Source organism: Primulina tabacum, chromosome 13, assembly GCF_025594145.1.
Source record: "Primulina tabacum isolate GXHZ01 chromosome 13, ASM2559414v2, whole genome shotgun sequence".
NCBI classification, from domain to species: domain Eukaryota; kingdom Viridiplantae; phylum Streptophyta; class Magnoliopsida; order Lamiales; family Gesneriaceae; genus Primulina; species Primulina tabacum.
Genome location: NC_134562.1, coordinates 35,050,293 through 35,069,869, shown reverse-complemented (window position 1 = coordinate 35,069,869; position 19,577 = coordinate 35,050,293). Strand labels below are relative to the sequence as shown.

Sequence of the window (19,577 nt, the reverse complement as noted above, 5' to 3'; positions counted from 1 at the left end):
GTATACCAATAGGAAACTAGTTTTTATTTTTAAGAATGTGAAGTTATGAAAAATGCGATTCACTCATGTAATTTTTTTTTTTTTTGTTTTTAATTTTAGTTTCCATGTTGTCAATTTTTTAGCATGTTATCTTTAATTTTCCTGTAATTTTAGTGATTTTTTAACATGACGATCAATTATCGTGAGGATAAATAAATAACATTATCAAAATTTATAATATAATGAATGAATGACTAACATTGAAATTTAAAAATATAGATAATCAAAATACAATGAGATAAACATAATATCGAAATCTGCAGTTTTCACCCTAAATAAGTTATTAGTTGGTCCAGTTTTGAAATTTCAGGAAAGTAATTAATGCTAATCAGTTGGCACAGGTCGAATATCATTAATGAATATTGAAAATATGCATCAATATGATGATTACTATTACTATTATTATTTATTATTTTAAAATGGGTGAATGTTTATCTAATCTAAAAAAATCAAATATATTTCTTTTAAAAAATTCAAATATTTATATTTACTTTTACAAGATTATGTTGGTTTAATCACTTGGCTGCTTCTTCACTGGTATTGATATTGAGATGCTTATATTTTATGAGAAATTATAAAATTAATTATGATATAATTTTATTTCTTATTACTTCACTAAAAATATATGCAAAATTTATGTGAGACGGTTTCATAGGTTATATTTTGTGAGACATATTTTTTATTTGAGTCATCAACGAAAAAGTATTACTTTTTATGCTAAAAATATTATTTTTTATTGTGAATATCAGTAGAGTTGAACTGTCTCACAGATAAAGATTCATGAGACCGTTTCATAAGAGATCTACTCAAAAATATATCACACACATAGGTGAGAGTAAGATTATATAAATTATTCAATAATTTTTAAACTAATAAAAGATAATAATTATATAGATTAGTTATTATTATTCATTAACAAATATATTAAATTGAGATTTGAATCTGATTTAATCTTAAAAAAAAAAAAAGAATTATCCAAATTTATGAGATATTTAATGACACAAACGATGAAAACAAGAATTAATAATAATAATAATAATATTTTTTAAAATAATAATAATAATATTTTTTAAAATAATAATAATAAATAAATAAAGACGATGAAGACGACGACAAAGTTCATATTTGTTTCCCTATTAAGTTCAAGCATATATATGTATGGTTCCGAGGATTACAATGATGATCAATTTTTGTTTATTTGTTTATTTTTTTGTGTGCCTGTCTGTCTCTCCTCTCCTGGAGTGAAATTTAGTCCTCGATTGCGATCGATTTTGAAATATTTAGGGTTTACTTTTTTCTGAAAGGCGAAGGTTGAATTGATCTTTGTTCGAATTTCGGATGTTTTCTTGATTCAAAGTTGTTGTGCAGAACTTTTGCGACAGAATCAAGGGTGTGAGCGAGGGATTTCGAGTTGACAGATCTGTAATTTTATCACCCCTCTTCAAAATCGACCATGTTTTGGCATATGGCTGGGTTCTCCGCCGTATCTCCAGTAAGTGCCCATAATCTTTTAGGAGGAAATATTTGTATTGCTTGTATTGTTTCTTTGCATTCAGATTATTTCTTGGTCAATGAATTCAACGATCTGGGTAATTTTGCGTTTCTTGGAGGAATGCAGAGGTTGCTGACTGGTAGTATAACGGGCATTATGGTTCTTGATCGTGTCCTAAATGTTGAATTTATGGGATTATATGTTTGTACTTCAATGTTTGTCCGCGGCACAATACTTGTATTTGTTTTCTTGCTAATGCACAAGTCGTGATTGGACTGCACCTGTTAGCAAATATATTATTATAGTCCAAATATAGCACGACACGTGGTAATACAACGTCAACGTGGAGGAAGATGGTTGTTAATAACCCCTTTGCTTACCGTATTATCAACAGTACTTACAGCAGTTTTCTTAATAAGAAACATTGCTATTTGGACATATGATGTTAGAAAACCATGTTACTGAAAGTTTTACCATATCGAATTAAGACATATAGAAAACCATGCTACTGAAAGTTTTACCATATCGAATTAAGACATATGGTCTAAGGTTATATGGTCTTTCGAAAATCGAGTGAATTTTGACCTGTTCAATATGATTACTGGGGTAACACACAATACCATAATAAGCTGCCTTGTCATGTGCCACATCATTCAGGTAACGCACCTTTAAGAGTTCACATGTTTAGTTCTTGTTTATTAGCAGCGTGGATTGTATTCCCCTTAATGTCGTATGGTATGTTGTGGTTTTGTCCGACCGTAAATTTGTATACACCTTTTTCCTTTCCTGAGGATCCAGCGCTTCTCATTTGATGCTTTCAAGAATTTGAACCCTTCACTTCCTTTCTGATTGCCATAAAATAGATCGATGTTGTCTTTCATTATTTTTAATACCAAGCACCATGTTTCGACAAAGTTATTCATTTTGTAATGATATACATTCAGGTGGAAGCCATTCTAGACAAAGAAAATGTAACACTGGAGGAGTTATTGGACGAGGATGAAATAATTCAAGAGTGCAAAGCCCTCAATGTCCGTCTAATCAATTTGTAAGCTCTTGTTTTCACTAATACGTCATCATTAAAAATGTTGTACGATTTTTAGTTTTGAATCTGTTCATATTCGTCTTGGTATGTTATATTCTGACGTGAGTTGTAATTATTTTATTGAAAGCGTCTTTCAGAATATTTTTATTTCAGGTCCTAACTATTGAAAGTGTGTTTCAGAATATTTTTAGTTCAGGTCCTAACTATTATAAAGCTTGTAGTTTTTTCATATTAAGGGGTAGTGTTTTTTTATATTTAATCACTTTAACCCAAATTTTTTTTATGATATTTGACATCTAATTAATTATGAATTTAATTGAAAATGTATGGTGTAAAAAAAAAACAAAAAACTATTTCCGTATGGGTTTTGCGTTAGTTGAAAGTTAAAAAGGTCGTGGTTAACTAGATGATGGATTAGGCTCATGTTGTATGAGACATGCGAGAAAAGAAATATAAGCTCAATCACAAATCTTTATGGTTGATATTGTGCAATAATGCTAAAATGTATGGCTAAATGATTTTACATTTTTTTGTAGAGAGTGATGTTATTTAATTTTTTTTATACTTATAATAATAGATGAAGATGCAATTGGACCATAGTTGTCAAAAGCGTGAGGCGCAAAAAAGCGATAAATTGTCTGGGGTTTAAAGCGCAAAGTGAAACGCACGCTTCACGGAACAAAAGCGTTTAAAATTAAATATTTAAAAAAAGATCAAAAGTCTTTGACATTTATTTTGAAGCCATATGACTGCATGAATCAGATGCAAAAAGGCTTATAGTAGGGTAAAGATACGTGATAACAAAGTAATACCCTTAGCAGTAGTTGTGCCAATAATAATAAAAAAATGAGATCTTAGATCAATCAGACAACGTTGAGAAGAAAAATATTAAAGTACTTCAATCTTATAGACAAGTTACTTGGCTGGCAATCCGATGCAACTGTTTGCAATGTCTCAAGTGAATTTTTGTAGTTACTTTGACTCTCGTGAATCTTAATATATCAACTGAAAGTCGAGTGTTCTAGTTCTATTTCATAATAGGCCAACCTATTCTTGTTTGTAGTGGCTCAGGTAGTTTTGCTTTGACTTCTTATTTTTAACACTATTTAGGATCTATCAACATTTCATGATATGATCCCATTTAAAAAATTCCCTGCAGTTTGCGGGAGCGGACTCAAGTTAAAAAACTCATTCAGTACATAGTGGAAGATGCTTCGGAGGACGCTGATAAAGAGTGGACATTCAAGTAAGTTTGTCTAATTAAAACTTCAAGTCTTCTACAAAGGTAGCCCTTCCACATATACTGAATCCATCTGAATGAAGTTATGATGATTTTTTCAAAATTGAAGTATGGTAAATATAAACTTTATAATTGTAGGTTTCCCTTCGTTGCTTGCGAAATTTTCACATGTGAGGTTGATATAATACTCAATGCTTTGGTAGAGGACGAGGAGGTAAGAAGCTTTGAGAATGTTTTCATTTTTATAATTATTTATCTGTGACAGTCTTCAATGATCTTTCTCTTTTTTTTTTCAAAAGTTGATGGACCTGCTGTTCTCTTTTTTGGATTCTGGGCGCCCTCATAGTACTTTACTGGCGGGTTATTTCAGCAAGGTATGATCAATGACGATACAGAGAGAGAAATGTGTCGAATGATTTTTTTTCTCTTTCCATTTTTGTTCAGCAGCAGTTCATCTGCCGAATTTCATGGTTTTCCTATCTGGATGCACTTTCTCTTGTTATATTTTCATTCATATATACTAGTTTTAGATGTCAAATACCACATTTTTGTCGTTCGAGTTAGTCCAGTTATTGCTAATTTTGCACTGCCTTCTCTACCATTTGGCGTTTCATGTTTATATTGTTATTTTACTGATTTGAGACTGTGAGAATTTGACTTCTAAATTTGTTTTGGTTTAAATGAATTGAGGTAGAAAAGACACAGGGAATTGGATGGGTGAGTTTTTTTTTTGGCATTGGGTTGTCTTGCTAATTATGGTTGAGTGATTGTCTTTATGCGAACCTGTTGTACATCAATTTTAGCACAGTGCATCTATCAGCTGTTTGAATTATTATCCCATGTTGGCTGTTCGACACCAAAAACAAATGAATGACATTGTTATTTGGCTGGTGTAATTTGATGTTTGGAATTTGGATTTATATGCTCTAGGTTGTCATTTGCCTCTTGCTACGGAAGACAACTCCTTTGATGAATTATATCCAAGTAAGCCACTACATTACAGTGATCTGTTTGCTATTTTGCTACTTTCTAGTTATTGACTTATTGCAACTTATGTGTGCTTGATACTTGGTTTGTGGACTTTGACTTAGTAGTGTTTTTGTTTCTAGGATTCAAATACTTGGTCAGCATGTAATTTGACTGGCCATCATACTTTTTGGCACTAGTCTTGTGTTTGATATTGTTAGTTAAATCACTCGATTACATATTATACTTAATCACGATAAGATCAAAGAATTTGACTGCTTAATAAGTGTAGCAACGATTCAAGTCGGATGCTTATTAAAGAACTACAAAGATGGTTCTTTCAGTGCTAGACATTTTAGGGGGAAGTAAATTGGTACTTGTGGTTTTTATAAATGCACGAAGTTCGACCTCGGAAATCTTTGGTTTTAATAGTTGGATATTTATTGTATTGCTTGCTTGTCATTTTGGCGTTTACTGTCAAGGAGGTTATATGCTTGTCTAATGCTTGGACAGGCTCATCATGATATCGTCAACAAACTTGTAGACCACATTGGAATAACATCTGTTATGGAGGTTTGTTGTTCATCCCCTCTTCAGATTATGGTGGATGGCATCTTGGAGCGAAAATTTTAGTAGTTCTCTGTCCAACAGGTGTTAATTCGTTTGATTGGCGCTGACGAGCATATTTATGCCAATTATGCGGACTCTGTCCAGTGGTTGGAAAATATGAATGTGCTGGAGATGATTGTTGATAAATTCAGTTCATCGGTAAGTTACCTTAGGCACGTACGATCTTGCTTAACGGTTCCATTTTTTTCCTTCCTCAAGCCTTTGTTGCTTCTTTTATTCACTAAGTTTATTGCTGCTTTTGTGTTTTTGCCAATTGGTCCTAATTCTGGGGAAGACTATGCACACTCTGCAAGTCTTCGGGCTGTGCATGTGCTGCCTATGTTTTCATTGAAGTTGCATCTTTCTTTTTTAACCAGCCAATACTGTAACATTGTTATGGTCATGATGCCAAGCTAGATTAAGTTCCAGAGGTAATGCCATTTGGAAATGAAATTTTACTTCTTCAAGGCATAAACGATGTTAAGCCCATTCAGAAACAATTCGGTTCTTGCATTTCCTGGAAGTTTTGAGAGCATGCATTTTTATCATTCTTTTTAATATCTAGCAATGATGTCAATGGCGGTGGCGGGGAGGTCAATGACCGCCTACCGTCTAGGCATGCCTAGGGCTGCAAACGAGTCGAGTTCGAGTAGTAAACCGAGTTCGAGTAGCTCGAGCTCATAATCGACTTGAGCTCGAATAGTTAGTGAGTCTGGTCAATATATATATATATATGTGTGTGTGTGTGTGTGTGTGTGGGTTTGTTTAAAATCTTTAAAAAATTGAAATTGAGTTTTTTGAGCTCGAGTAACTTGATACGTTATCGAGTCGAGTTTGAGCTAAAAAATACTCGAATTGAATCGAGCTCGAGTATTTCAATTTTTTTCGAGTTTAGCTCGAGTAGTGTGATGCTCGGGCTCGACTCGGTTGTACCCCTAGACATGCAGCAATGCCTAGGCACACTACTTGGGCGTGACTCGACTCGATTGTACTCCTAGACATTCAGCAATGTCTAGGCGGTTAAATTTTTTTTAGTATTTTATATATAATTATATATAATCATACAATATATGCATAAATTAAATGTGAATGATTAGGTTGGCTATTATGTTTTGAATAGAAAGTGTACAATGTATTAATAATTAGGGTTTTAAAAATTTTGTCGACTTTTTCCTACCTCACCCTCCCGCCTCGGCCACCCTGGCTCACCTTTGACCACCTATAAAACCGCCTAAGGCAAAGGCAGTGTGATCGATGGCTGCCTCCAGCCTAGCCGGCTGCCATTCATAACACTGATATCTAGAGCTGCTTTATATATTTACAGGACTGCCCTGAAGTACATGCTAATGCTGCTGAAACACTTTGTGCAATAACTCGACATGCTCCTCCAGCGCTGGCTTCAAAAATCTCCAGCCCAAGGTTGGGTTTTTCTTTAAGATTTCTTCTTGCACACCTTCCCACTTTCTCTTACCTTGACTGAAAAGTGGCTGCTACAATAGTTTTGTTGGAAGGTTGTTTCGTCATGCTCTGGATGATTCGAGACCAAAATCTGTGTTGGTCAACTTGTTATCAGTCTGTACGTCGCTATTAGACCCCAAGAGGTTAGCACCTGGTATGTATTACATGTATAACAGCCAAATGACTCATGAATCTGGAATGGCTGCTAGTCCTGAGACTGTTGAAGGCATGCTCGAGAACATAGGTATGGTTATTACATATATCTTATGAGTGTACCCGCAGTAATTTGTACTCGGAAGATAATTTATCTAGTCAAATGTTTGGAAGGATATGGCGAGTCTTGTACAGTTAGTAAAGATCTGTCCTGATTGTTGTCGAATAATTTGCCAAATTACTTCTGTTGCCATGAATAATTGAGAGCCTCATGCTTTCTATTGCACGTTTAAGTTTTAAGACGTAAGCAGGCTCAATCTAGCAATCGGAATTGTTCACTTTTGCCAGTTATACAAATAATAAAATAAGTAATTGTTTTTTAATATTTGTTACTGCAAATGTACTTTCTCTGTCTTGGATGGCTCAAAACTTCCTGATCGTTGCTTGTCGTGCATTTCATGATAAGCTTGAGAGAGAAATGGAGAAAAAAGAAGTATGGACGAGAGATCTAAAACATTAAAGAAACAAATGAATATTTATTGTCTACATGAGCAACATATGTTCTGAATTTATACATCAGTTAAAGTGTGCGAGAATTATGTGAGTAAAAATGCCATAATTTTTATTTTTATTTTTATAGCAATCAACTCTTTCTTTGATAAACGACAAGAACACAATAAACTGATGTATTGGGCAGGTGATTTGCTCAAGCTTTTGGATATTTCATCTGAGACCCATATCTTGCCAACTACATATGGCAATTTGCAGCCCCCTCTAGGGAAGTGCCGTTTAAAGGTGTCTTCTGTCTTTACCCAAAGAGCACTAATATATTTAAGTATGCCAAATGCTATTTCTTATTAATCCATGTACTTTCAGTATCTTTATTTGAGGATAGTTTATTTTGGAAGAAAACTAGCGCATTTTTTTGGAAAAAAGATGTGTTTTATACTTGCATGTTTTTACACTATGCAACTTTTCCCTTCACTTTGGTCATGTTCAGAATTATTGCTGTGTGAGAAAATTGATCAACTCTGGAACTTAAATGTGATTGTTGTTTTTCATGTGCCTCTCAGATTATTGAATTCATCTCAGTTTTACTGGCTGTTGGTAGTGAAGTTGCAGAAAAAGAATTTATGCGCCTTGGCGCTTTGAAACGTATTTTTGGCTTGTTTTTCGAGTAAGTTCTTGTCCTTTCCAACTTCTAATATTATGTATTGATGTGGAAAAAAGAGTACTCTATAGCGCACATTTCTTATTATTGCAGGTATCCGTACAACAATTTTTTGCATCATCATGTAGAACACATTATAACATCTTGCTTGGAAAGCAAAAATCCTCAGTTTATCGAACATATTCTTTGTGATTGCAATCTGATTGAGAAGATTCTTGAAGTGGAAAAAAACTTCATTCTGGCTGTCGATATAAACAAGGTATTGTTTTGCTTATGGTACGTTGGAACTTTAGTGTTTCTGGAAGTTTGCGTATTTTGTCTTGTCATGAAACTGTGCTAAGTTCTACATTTTATGTTGTGTTATCAATGATGGCCAGCTAAATTCAGTTTTGTTGAATATGTCTGCAGCCAACTATTCCAGCCGAGGGTAGACCACCACCCAGGGTAGGGAACATAGGACACCTCATCCGTATCGCTAACAAGCTTGTTAATTTGGGGAATAACAACAGTGATATACAGACAATTCTGCAGGTCTTTTTTGACCATCTTTCTGTTCGGTCAATCCAGCCATTTTTCATTGATACATGAGATAACTTGCATGCTGCTGTCTTCATATGCTATCATCCGCTTCAAATCATCTTGGTAGTTGGTTTGCTTGTAATGCTGATTTGTATATGGGCAAAATTGTGGTGCAGTTGGAAAAGCTCCCTTTCATCTGATAAACATGTTTAAAGTTCCTTGATTTATTTTTTAAATGGCAGGAAAATAATGATTGGGTTGATTGGCAGACCAATGAACTCCTTAAGCGCAATTCAGTGGATAACATCTTCCAATGGTCGTGCGGGTGACTACTCCTAAATGCTTTTGAATTGTGTCCCTTCATTTGAACATGTGCATAAAAATCATGTGCATGATTGCATTCTCTTGTCCTCCATAATTTTGTCATTCTAGTTTAACTTCATTATGACCAGATGCAGCATATGGCTGCATGGTCTGTTTATACATTTCCTTTCGAGTCTTTTTTCCTGCTTAAACTTCTTGTTGTTATATTTATTATTTTCCAGGAGGCCCACCACACTGCATGATCGTGCAAGAGATAGTGATGATGAGGATTACCAAGATAGGGATTACGATGTTGCAGCTTTGGCAAATAATTTGAGCCAGGCCTTCCATTACGGAATCTATAATAATGATGAAATTGATGGGGTTTGTTTTTTCATTTCTTTCATATATCTTTTACTCGTTCGTTTTCTTACCGCACTCAACAGAGAGGGAGTTGAATAAATTCCTGATTTTTTATTTGGAGGTGGCAGCTGATCAACATCTAAGCTGATCTTATCTTTGTTGGAATTTCTGTCTGCTTTACTTGTTCTTGGAGATGGATAGTAACATTAGTTTGGGTATTGCATATATTTGGTGTGGAAGGGACATGCCACGGATGTACTAGGGTTTTTAGTCTTAAAAACACTTTTTGGAATGGATCATTTAAAAATGCTGGTTTGGCTGTGATTAGTTCCTTCAAGGTCCATGATTCCGGATTTGGCAATGATTTTTATGACAAAAATTTTGATTGTATTAAATCTGACATGACTTGAAAGCAGTGTAATTCAAAGAGTTGCGCAGCAGCTGCCATTCACCAACCAAAGTTAAACTATTACTTCCAAGGGGAAAGCCCCTTTTAATTATTCTGACACGAAAGGATTTGCAAAATTTTCAATGCTTGCACAATTTTAAAATGCTAATGATAATCAGTTGCTTGTAGTCCTGTCTCCTTGACGACAGAACATGGTTGGGTATATTACTGTTCATTTATTTCTAAATGTTGAACCAATGTCGTCCTTCATGCAGGCTCATGGATCATTTGAACGGGATGATGAGGTATGGACTGCAAAGAAATGAGATCACAATCAATTGAAGATTTTTTATTTTTATGACTAGATATTGATATCAAGTTCATTTTGTGATATGCTGCCAATAGTGTTCTAAATGGCGGTCGCCTAGGCGGTAGGCGGCCCTCGACCGCCCTGCCTTTTTCTAAGGCGGTCTTTATAGGCGTGCATTTTCTAATATTTGTTTGTCATGGTCGCATACTTTGTTGTTGAACATGATGGGGCTGGATGGGTGGGCGGATGGAAAAATATTTGGTCCTAGCTAATCATGTTTTCTTTCTCTGATTGAGAATGCTATGTGCATGTTTATGCATTCTCATGTGTACAAATGCAAGCTGTATTCATTGCAACTAACAGCTATACACTATTTGAAAGTTCATTTGAGTAAACTATTAGATCCGTGTTTCTTCATCATCATGTGCACACCCTGTAAACGCATATGTTTATGCAGTTTATGGCTGTCAACAACATTGTGCATTTTACTGATGAAGTTGCTAATTTTAACATTTGCAGGATGTGTACTTTGACGACGAATCTGCTGAAGTTGTCATTTCTTCACTTCGTTTGGGGAATGACCGGGAAAGGTAAATGAATAAACTTGATTTGTGTTAACATCATTTATACCTGTGAAATGATGAAAATACACTCTTTTTGTTGCTTGGTGCTAGTTAAATTTTTTTTTGGATTGCTTCCAGCCTCACAAAAAATAGTGTCAATGGGTATGCTATCTCGTGGTTGATGCAGCCCCACAAAAAATAGTGTCAATGGGTATGCTATCTTGTGGTAGATGAATTTTATTTGTGACAAATTCTATGTTGTAAACATAAAATTGTTTAACCATGTGCAGTATTCTTCAATATAAAAAGAAATTTAACTTAATTGAGATTTCTTGGATACAGAATATTTTTTTAGGTGTAATTTATGAAATATGGCATAGCAACAGCAATCATGATATATTGCTACAATCAGCATCAGAGCTGGCAGAAGGATTGATTGCATAAACACAATTGTCTTTTATGTGAATTCTCGTCTTGTGGCCTGTTATTTTATTCCATGTTCTCGAATGGCATGAAGTCCCTTTTAGCTTTTTATAATCTTGTGTTTATGGCTTGACTTTTGCTGTCTTTATAGTGGATCTATTTTCACAAACTCCAATTGGTTTGCATTTGAGGACAAAAGAATAGACCATGATTATTCAACCAGTTCAATTGCTTCCACATCCCCCAATATTGAGGGGCATGAGGCTGTAAACGTGAGAGCCGATGATGATATCATGCTCGAGGAACACAAGGATTTAACTGACATGGTGACGTCTGAACCTCCTGAAATAAAACCAACTCTGGATGAGTCCGACTTGAAAGAAACCACATCTATTGGGTTTAACAGTATACATGAGCGGGCTGAGTGCAGGGGAAGTTCTAATTCGGTTGATTCGCTGCAACCCACGAAGTCTGCTGATACATCTGACTTAAGTCAATGCTCATTACCAAATGGTGATCTTCAAGAGGAATTACAAGCTCAATCTGCCAATGATAGAGCGGACGAAAAGGATGTTTCACAGTCTCCTGTTGATGGGCTGGTACATATTTGTAAAACTGATGGTGGAGGATCACCTGATTCAAAGAACATCGACTCTGATGCTAACTCTTCGCAATCTGGAGTAATTGCTGAAGGGCACAAACCTTTAGAAAAGTAGATTCTCACGATGGAACATAAAACTCTTCTCAACATGTAGAATGTGGAGATTAGAATTGATTCATGAGAATAGGTGGTAGATTTTTACAGCGAGCTAAGAATATGTTCCTTTTGGCCTTAGGTGGCTGCTGCCTATCAATTCACTCGTAACCTAACCTTTTAGCATCGACACTGCTAGCTAGGTAAACTCAGACTTGCTGCTGAAACGCTCAATGTTTTACAGAAATTTGTTCACACCTTGTAATTCCAAGAGGTAATTTGTTCAAATGCTTTTATTCATTCGGTGACTATACCAATCTATGTTTATGGTACACTGCTAAACAATGTATTTGATATGTTGACACAAGTCCATAGAATCAATGTGATGATAATAACTACTGTGTATCATTCATCTACAAAAAAATTTATAAATGACGCAAATATTTGAAAACGAAGATTTTGAAGGCCTGCTGACATCTTTAAAATAAATTTTACTAGTTACATCCCATTTGCAAAATTTATGTTCCCTAGAACACTGGGAGGAAATATTTCCCACGGTAAACAAATTCAGAATGCTTCATTTCGGCAACTTTATCAGTGGATGGGTTCATCGGAGATGGTGGCAAAATCCACCTCCCATTTACGACTCTTCTTCTTTCTCTCTCCCATGTCTAGACCTTCTTGGAGCCTCATCTTCGCTGCCGCTTTCATCATTCCTGTAGTTTCCAGCACTGAAATGATCATCTTGTTGAGTTTTACCACTCTGCTGATGTCGGCCTTCATCTTCTGATCCACCGCCGGAGCCTACAATCTCTGGACCCTTAACTTGATCTGAATTCTCACTCCTGATAAGAATTTTGGGGAAGTTGTGATTGAGGTGGTGGATAAAAAAGAGGCATACCAACTGGCCTACCGGCTCTAGTCATGGTAGCAGCACCAATACCCATGAAAGGAGCCCTTGGACCCATAACCGTCCCAAATCCACCTGAAGGTCGACCAGGGAACATCATACCAGGGGCAGGACCTACAAAATCACCAGAGAACCTAGGACCATATGGTCCAAACCCGCGGGGAGCAGCCATACCAAAAATGTCAGGCACAGGAAAACCATCAGGATTCATAGCTCGATACGAAAATCCATCACCCCTCAACATGTTAGGAGGAAAACCTCGAACACTTGCAAAAGGCCGAGCTCCACGTGCAAGAGGGATTTGAGGAGGCCACATCATTCCTCTACTCCTTCCCCTGCCTTGAACTCCAAAGGCCTGTCCAGGGCTTTCATCTTCTTCTTCACTTTCTTCCTCCTCCTCTTCCTCATTATCTTCAAAGGGCACAATATCCGAGTTTTCATTCCCATTTTCAAGGTTTACTCCCTTTGCCATCTCCTCCTCTCGTTTTGATTCTGCTGCAAGAGAGACAGCCTGGGAAAATAAATTTCAGTCAAGGGTACATAATTTATAATACAAAAATTAGACAATTGCACTGCTCATGAAATCATGTTGCTTTCTCAAAACATATGCAAATCAGAACAAGGTGGTTGTGCATCAGCATAGTTTCCAACAACTGCAACATTCTCGTAAAACAAGTAATAGATGGAACACATTAACAGGAAAGCATCAGCTGCAAAATTTCCAACCGAGGACTAATTATTTACACTAAGAAGGCATTTGTAATATTTAGAGGTAATAGCTTTGATACAGTGATACACTATTGTAAATGGTCAATACAAGAAGCCAAATAATTTAATATAAGATATTTGGCTTAAATATACTCGAATATTGATATGTTCATTGGCCCAATTAGTAAGATATTATATTTAAATGATGAAGCCAGTGACTGAGGATGGATAGGAAGCCTAAATCATCTGGAGATTGATCCTAAAAAGTGTAGTAACGATTCTTTAAATATTTTAAATCTAAATTTTAAGGATTAAAAATACCATAAGATCACTATCTGGCTCTAGGTAGAGCAAGGATGCCAACTGCTCACCAATAGAGGGCTCCAGTTCTTGGCAATCTCTACTTATCTGCGTTGAAATAACAAAGCAATGTTCAAAATCATTCTATAAATCTACAGAGCATGCTAAGTTGCTCACATTTAGGATTTTGAAGGGCAGCTGTGCAATATTAAATATTCAAAATGAGGTAGGAAATAATTTATGATAACATACCACAAACCATCTAAAATAACTGAAAATTGAGAGTGATTGTGTGCATGTGCACTCGTGACTAGGAACTAAGATAAACATGGGAACAACACTTAGGGAAGATTTTAGAAAAGAGTCTTGGCTTCACCAGACCCTGTCATCACATAACCTTCCACAAGTCCACAACATGCTAATAAATTAAAGTGTTCTCCAATTTATAAATCAATCTGATTTAGGAATAAGTTGTGTTCCAAGCACCAATATAATCAAAACATTGATAAGCTTCTTGACCAATGTCAGAAATTTTCAAGATCTAATAACAAGAATTAATACCTTAGGAATTAATCCAGAGATATATTGAACTGATAATCTTGAAATTCTATCTTTTTATCTCTCACATCACAGGATCCCCTATTAACAAGAATTAATCCATTTGCACTATTCGAAAACTGCAATGCAGCATAATTAAAGGGATCAAAGAGTTTTATCAACCCCTTGAAACAATAAGGTATCCTTGGAAGTTATAAACCTATTTCCCTAATCAAATGGTTGGAAATAAGAAAAATGTATATTTTCAAAAGTTCAAGTTATACTCATGAATAAGCAAGACAGAAGAATGTAAAGTGAGTACCTTCACAGGTAAGTTCTCATTGTATGGGTTTCTCAAATGGCGAGTTTTGTTGAAGGATAGTTCACAGAGCTGCAAGCAACATGGTATGGTTTGTTCTTGCTTAAAAAATTGCTAATATAAATACATTTTATAATTCATCACATAGTAAAACATAGTTGGCCTGAATGTACATACACAAAAAGGGCTCCATGGACTTGCAAACACGAACATAATAATAAGGTGGTACCATAATCATTATAGCAGAGTAGAATTCCTCACTAACTTTACTTGCTGCATATTCGGATAAGAACGCGGCATAATGAAGTATACTGCTCAGAAATCCCAGGGCATAGAAAAAATCGTAAAATATGAAGAATCTGTTAACGTCCAATATTACTCTTTAAAAAATTTAAACATAAAATTTGGCCTCTAATGGCATTAAATAGAAACTAGAAATTGGTCATAATAAGCTAGAGACATCAGTTTAGATGTAAGCCTCAGAAACAATTTGATGAGAATAAATGAATCATCAAACCGGGGAAATTTAAATCACAGGTCACTGAAGCTACTTGACCAGACAAATGATGTGCTTCAGAATGGTGCTGATAAGAGTCAAACAGAAGGAATCTCATTCATTCATTCAGAAAAATAGATTGGATACTAATGATCCCTTGGAAAATGAGAACATATTGAACTTCAAATAAATTGCCAAAAAAAAAGGACCTTTAACCATTTGAGAGAAAAATTCCATCCATAATGAGCAGTTGTTCCGTGTGCATGCTTCCAGTTTCCTCCACTTACAGAGCCACCAATTCTGGATGTCATCTTTGCACAGCCCTAGCAAACCACAATATATCTACTATAAAAATAAATCGATGCCACCGTTAAAATAATAGAATGAGCCTAAGCTTGTTTGTTTTAATATAAAAAAACATACACTGGTCATCAATTTTCAGTAACATGCAAAACCCACCTGAAAATGTCTAGTCTTATTGACTGAAAAAATCAAAATGACATTCTCAACAGAGTCAAAAGCTTCATTAAGTTTAGCCTCATTGCTTCGTTGAGTTGCCCATACACCTTGTTGAGCAGAGAGTTCCAGATTCTCAACATTGCAACTTTTGACCACGAAGTACCTATAATAACCATATGAGCATGGAGAGTTTAGAAGTCATAATGCCTCGACTAAATAAACCTATCTTGAGTGGTTTGATGGCTGGGAGATTAAGGGACAGAGAGGAGATAGGTTCTGATTAAAAACCTCTACAAGGATATTTACCTAATATAAAGATCATTACATGATGCTGTCTGTATAGAACTTATGATTGAAAACAGTCATTCATTTCTTCCAGTGATACATTTGAATAACTTCACATAGGACATCCCCGTATCTGATTTCCTACATTAGTGAAACTACAGGCATCACAGAAAAACATGGTTTCCCAACCTTTTCCTCCATCTTCCCAAATATACATAGTAATTTACAATAACAATCTATATGTGTGATCACAGGCAGCTGAAATCTTTTTCCCATTGAGCTTGAAAACTTACGAGTCTTTCAAACGAGAATTATCTTGTTGATTTCTACCCTTGAGGATTCAATGAGTGACATAACATTATTATCCTGGCATAATTTTAAGTTTCAATGCAAGCCATCTACTGATAAATTCAATATTCTACTCTAACCAAGACACCTATAATTATTCATGAAATATGCACAGACTAAGCCTAAGGCTATAAAATATTGTCGGGCATATACACAATTCAATACAAAATCATTTTGGAATAAGAAAGTATCAGCTATCACACACGAGAAATTATTTTCCATCAAATACATCTCCAGTCCAAGAGAGCGCTCAATTTGTCTACCGATAAATGATAAGAGGACCTTAGAAAGTCTTCTACTATTATCTTTTTATCTTTGTTCCATTGCTATTATCAGCATCTTGATTGTCGCAGAATCGAAGCTGATGAATAGAAGAAATCCAACCACTACATGATTTGCTGATGAATAGAAGAAATCAACCACTACATGATTTAGAAAAACTTTTTTGGATAGAAATTTTATATAAATAAATGAGTAATAAAATAGGAAAAGAAAGTTCTCAGAAAAAGAGATTGAAAAATAAACTACTTCAATCTTTCATTCTTTTCTCCGACCAGGTAATTCGGGTGGCTAAAATAACAGATAAATGGTCTTAGAGAGCTTCTTTCCTGTACTGTCAGAGTAATGTACCAGGATAATTGCTTTCCAAAGAAATTCAAAGCAATTCTACCAAAAATTGCAGTAACCACAAAACAGTGTAGCTATTTTTATTGATCAAAAGCATTTCATGGGCTTAAGAACATGAACACCGGTTAGTGCATCAATTTAATTCTCTTTAGAGTGTACAAAAACAAAGATCAGCCAAAAAACAAAGATAACAAAAACTGAGAAATACATCGATCAGAGAGTAATACAAAGAAATTGAGTATGAGAAAGCAGTTAAGGTCTATGACAATGGTCTTAAGAAAGTAATTACAGCTTAGGTAGTAAAGATCTCTTAAACTAACAACCACATATAAATACATGAACTGTTTTGTAACCTAAATGAAGACCTTGTTCTGAACAGACCTAGATGTTCCTTGTGGCAGAGGTGTAGCAGTCCTATTAGCTTGATTTTGCTGGCCATTGGGAATATTCTGTAGTTGAGCTTGTCCGCCCAGTTGCTGAAGCTGTTGTCCTAGCTGTGGTTGTTGATGCACACTACCATCCCCTGTGGTGTTAATTTTTTCCAACTGATTTGTATCATTGGGACCTTGTGAAAACTGAGGTTTATCTGTTGGCTGGGTATAATTAGTGTTACGGTTTTGAAAAAATTTGTTTGAGTTTCCGTAGTTGTAAGAAGCCAATTGCTGGATCTTCTGGAGAACTTCTTCCACAGGAGGCGGAGGTCCAGGCAGCTTTGCATGCCTGTACCTACAATCTGGGCCATTTCGACAAAATCCCAATTTAAACCTGTCAAATGTCACAGCCAGTCAGAAAAAAACCATGAAGTGTTGACGATGCAAACCATGAAAAGGAAGAATCAAAGATGTTACTTTTTCTTTCCCAATACATCGTAGTAATATATTTGCTTAACAGCAGATGATAAGTATCTAGAAACGATACAACAATAAAAAATATATCGACATTGTTTGTGAAAATTCTACCAGGATCCCCCGGAAACAAAAGGCGTTAGCACAGCAGGGATTCAGACTGATACACAGTTAATGTCATGTTCATTGTAATGCGGTATGGTACATAGTAAATCAAAATTAATTTTAAAAGTGATAGAGACATACACGCAACGTTTACAGCGGTAGCATTTAAATTGCAAGAGAGATACAATTTTTACTAGACCAAACAGGGGAGAGGAGAAAACAAAAAAACAAAAAATTGACGATGAATATCAGCAAGACGGAGCCAATGACATACATATTGCATTCCTTGATATCCTCATTCGTGTGCTTATACACGCAATCCTGCTCTCGGCACTCTCCGTACAGACGAAAGAACCGGCAAACGGGCATCCGCGACTTATCGTACTGATGAAGGAACCCACAAGCATCACCTTTCATGCACAACGATCGCAACCAGTGGCGACATACCGTCTGCCGGAAGCTACGTCTTCCACCGCCAATTCCTTCCGCCGCCGGCACGGCAGCGTTGGAAGGGTTATTGGCATTGAGGGCGGCGGCGGCGGAACCCGCTGCGGGGTCCGGCAATGATTGGATCACGGGTACGGATGCAGTCGGTTGTGTGGGCCCCGGGTCCAACCCGCCCTCGAAGTCAAAGCTTAAACCCCCTTCTGCATCATCCATTTCTTTGCAAGTGTAAGAGCCGGTTTGGTATCAAAATTTTTTTTATTAAAAAAGTGTTTTTTTAATTTGATTTTTAAAAGTGTTTTTTTAAATAAAAATTGTGTTGATATTGTATTTGGATACATATCATTAAAGTGCTTTTTTAACTCATTAATTTATATATATATTTTATAACGGATTTCTAAACAAGTGTGATGTATAAATATAAATAATTAAATCCATACCAAAACAATAAAATATTGAAATCTTCAAAATCATAAAAACAATTGTTAATAACAATGGTTAATGTTTACATTCTACTTTAATTTATTTAAATAAAAACTAATAGTTCAATGTCGACCTTGTATTGGCAGTGAATTTCTTATGTCATCTCTCAATTCTTTCATTTCCGTAATATTTTCTTGTGTTGGCTCTTGCCATCTCGTACCTCTGTCATGGACATAAACATTTTCACCATCTTGTTCGATTTCTTGTAAATCATCAATATTTTCGAGTTGTTAAAGAATATCTCCAGCCGCATCGTATCGCCTTATGAAATTGTGTAAAAGCAAATTATGCCACTATAATTTTAAATTAAGTATCTAGACAAAATATGGGCATATTTTGTAATACCTTCCATCGTGCTTTGCACACTCCAAATGTTCTTTCAATAACCGTTCTTAAACTGGAATGATGATAATTAAATAGTTCATTTTTTGATCTGAACTTTGGAGCCAATCGAAATTGAGGTAAATGATATCTAGTATCTTTATACGGTCCCATAAAGCCTTTGAAAGTAGGATAACCTACATCAACTAAATAATATTTACCTGCAAAAAATAAGAGTTAAAGTGTAAATATTTATCTAACAATTATTTAAAAAAACATATAAGATATATTAATATCAAACCTTCAGGTGGGAGTGGAAAATACAATCTCTCTCTGCGCATAGCCTCTTTAAAAATTTTAGAATCATGAGCAGAACCTTCCCAACCAGCCCATACAAAAGTAAAGTACATGTCGAAGTCGCATACAGCCATAACATTTGTTGAAGTATACCATTTTCTTCCAATGAAATCTATTTGCTTGCAAGGCGGAACACGAATGCATATATGTGTGCCATCAATAGCCCCTATACAATCTTTAAAATAAGGCCAATATCTTTTGTCATTCTTAATATATTCAGGGACATCTGTAAAATTAAGATCGATAGGTTTGATGATATCTCTCGACAACTTCCATAAGGACTCTAAAACGCTGTGA

The 19,577-nt window shown here is 35.4% G+C and overlaps 2 protein-coding genes across 3 annotated transcripts; one reads left to right on the top strand and one right to left on the bottom strand.

Annotated features, from left to right (window-relative positions):
- The first annotated feature begins 1,161 nt into the window (after positions 1-1,161).
- LOC142521721 (uncharacterized) lies at positions 1,162-11,926 on the top strand. Of its 2 annotated transcripts, none has more exons than XR_012814370.1 (19): positions 1,162-1,531; positions 2,476-2,579; positions 3,736-3,822; positions 3,955-4,030; positions 4,116-4,190; positions 4,747-4,800; positions 5,296-5,355; positions 5,434-5,550; positions 6,716-6,810; positions 6,891-7,093; positions 7,700-7,797; positions 8,076-8,179; positions 8,267-8,432; positions 8,582-8,704; positions 8,935-9,017; positions 9,238-9,379; positions 10,022-10,051; positions 10,576-10,773; positions 10,822-11,247. XR_012814370.1 is itself a non-coding variant. In XM_075624869.1 (19 exons), exons 1-19 carry the CDS (start codon positions 1,493-1,495, stop codon positions 11,756-11,758), a joined length of 2,292 nt encoding a protein of 763 aa, XP_075480984.1. In that variant the 5' UTR covers positions 1,163-1,492; the 3' UTR covers positions 11,759-11,926. The 2 variants fall into 2 exon arrangements, 1 of the variants encoding a protein (XP_075480984.1); XM_075624869.1 differs by having other exon boundaries at positions 1,163-1,531; positions 10,576-10,646; positions 11,194-11,926.
- A 169-nt stretch (positions 11,927-12,095) lies between these two features.
- Positions 12,096-18,346, bottom strand: LOC142521722 (30-kDa cleavage and polyadenylation specificity factor 30-like). Its single transcript, XM_075624870.1, is given in 9 exon segments — positions 12,096-12,402; positions 12,404-12,587; positions 12,589-13,157; positions 13,676-13,762; positions 14,514-14,582; positions 15,216-15,329; positions 15,466-15,628; positions 17,107-17,490; positions 17,950-18,346. Coding segments are annotated over 9 exon segments (2,028 nt in total). The 5' UTR covers positions 18,336-18,346; the 3' UTR covers positions 12,096-12,330.
- Positions 18,347-19,577: the final 1,231 nt, after the last annotated feature.

What these genes read in the sequence shown, in the direction of transcription:
- LOC142521721 (XM_075624869.1), top strand. Translation starts at nt 1,493, where the DNA reads ATGTTTTGGCATATGGCTGGGTTCTCCGCCGTATCTCCA. An exon ending in ATTTTTGGCTTGTTTTTCGA is followed by an intron (nt 8,180 to 8,266) that starts GTAAGTTCTTGT and finishes TTATTATTGCAG; the next exon opens with GTATCCGTACAACAATTTTT. An exon ending in TGGCTGTCGATATAAACAAG is followed by an intron (nt 8,433 to 8,581) that starts GTATTGTTTTGC and finishes ATATGTCTGCAG; the next exon opens with CCAACTATTCCAGCCGAGGG.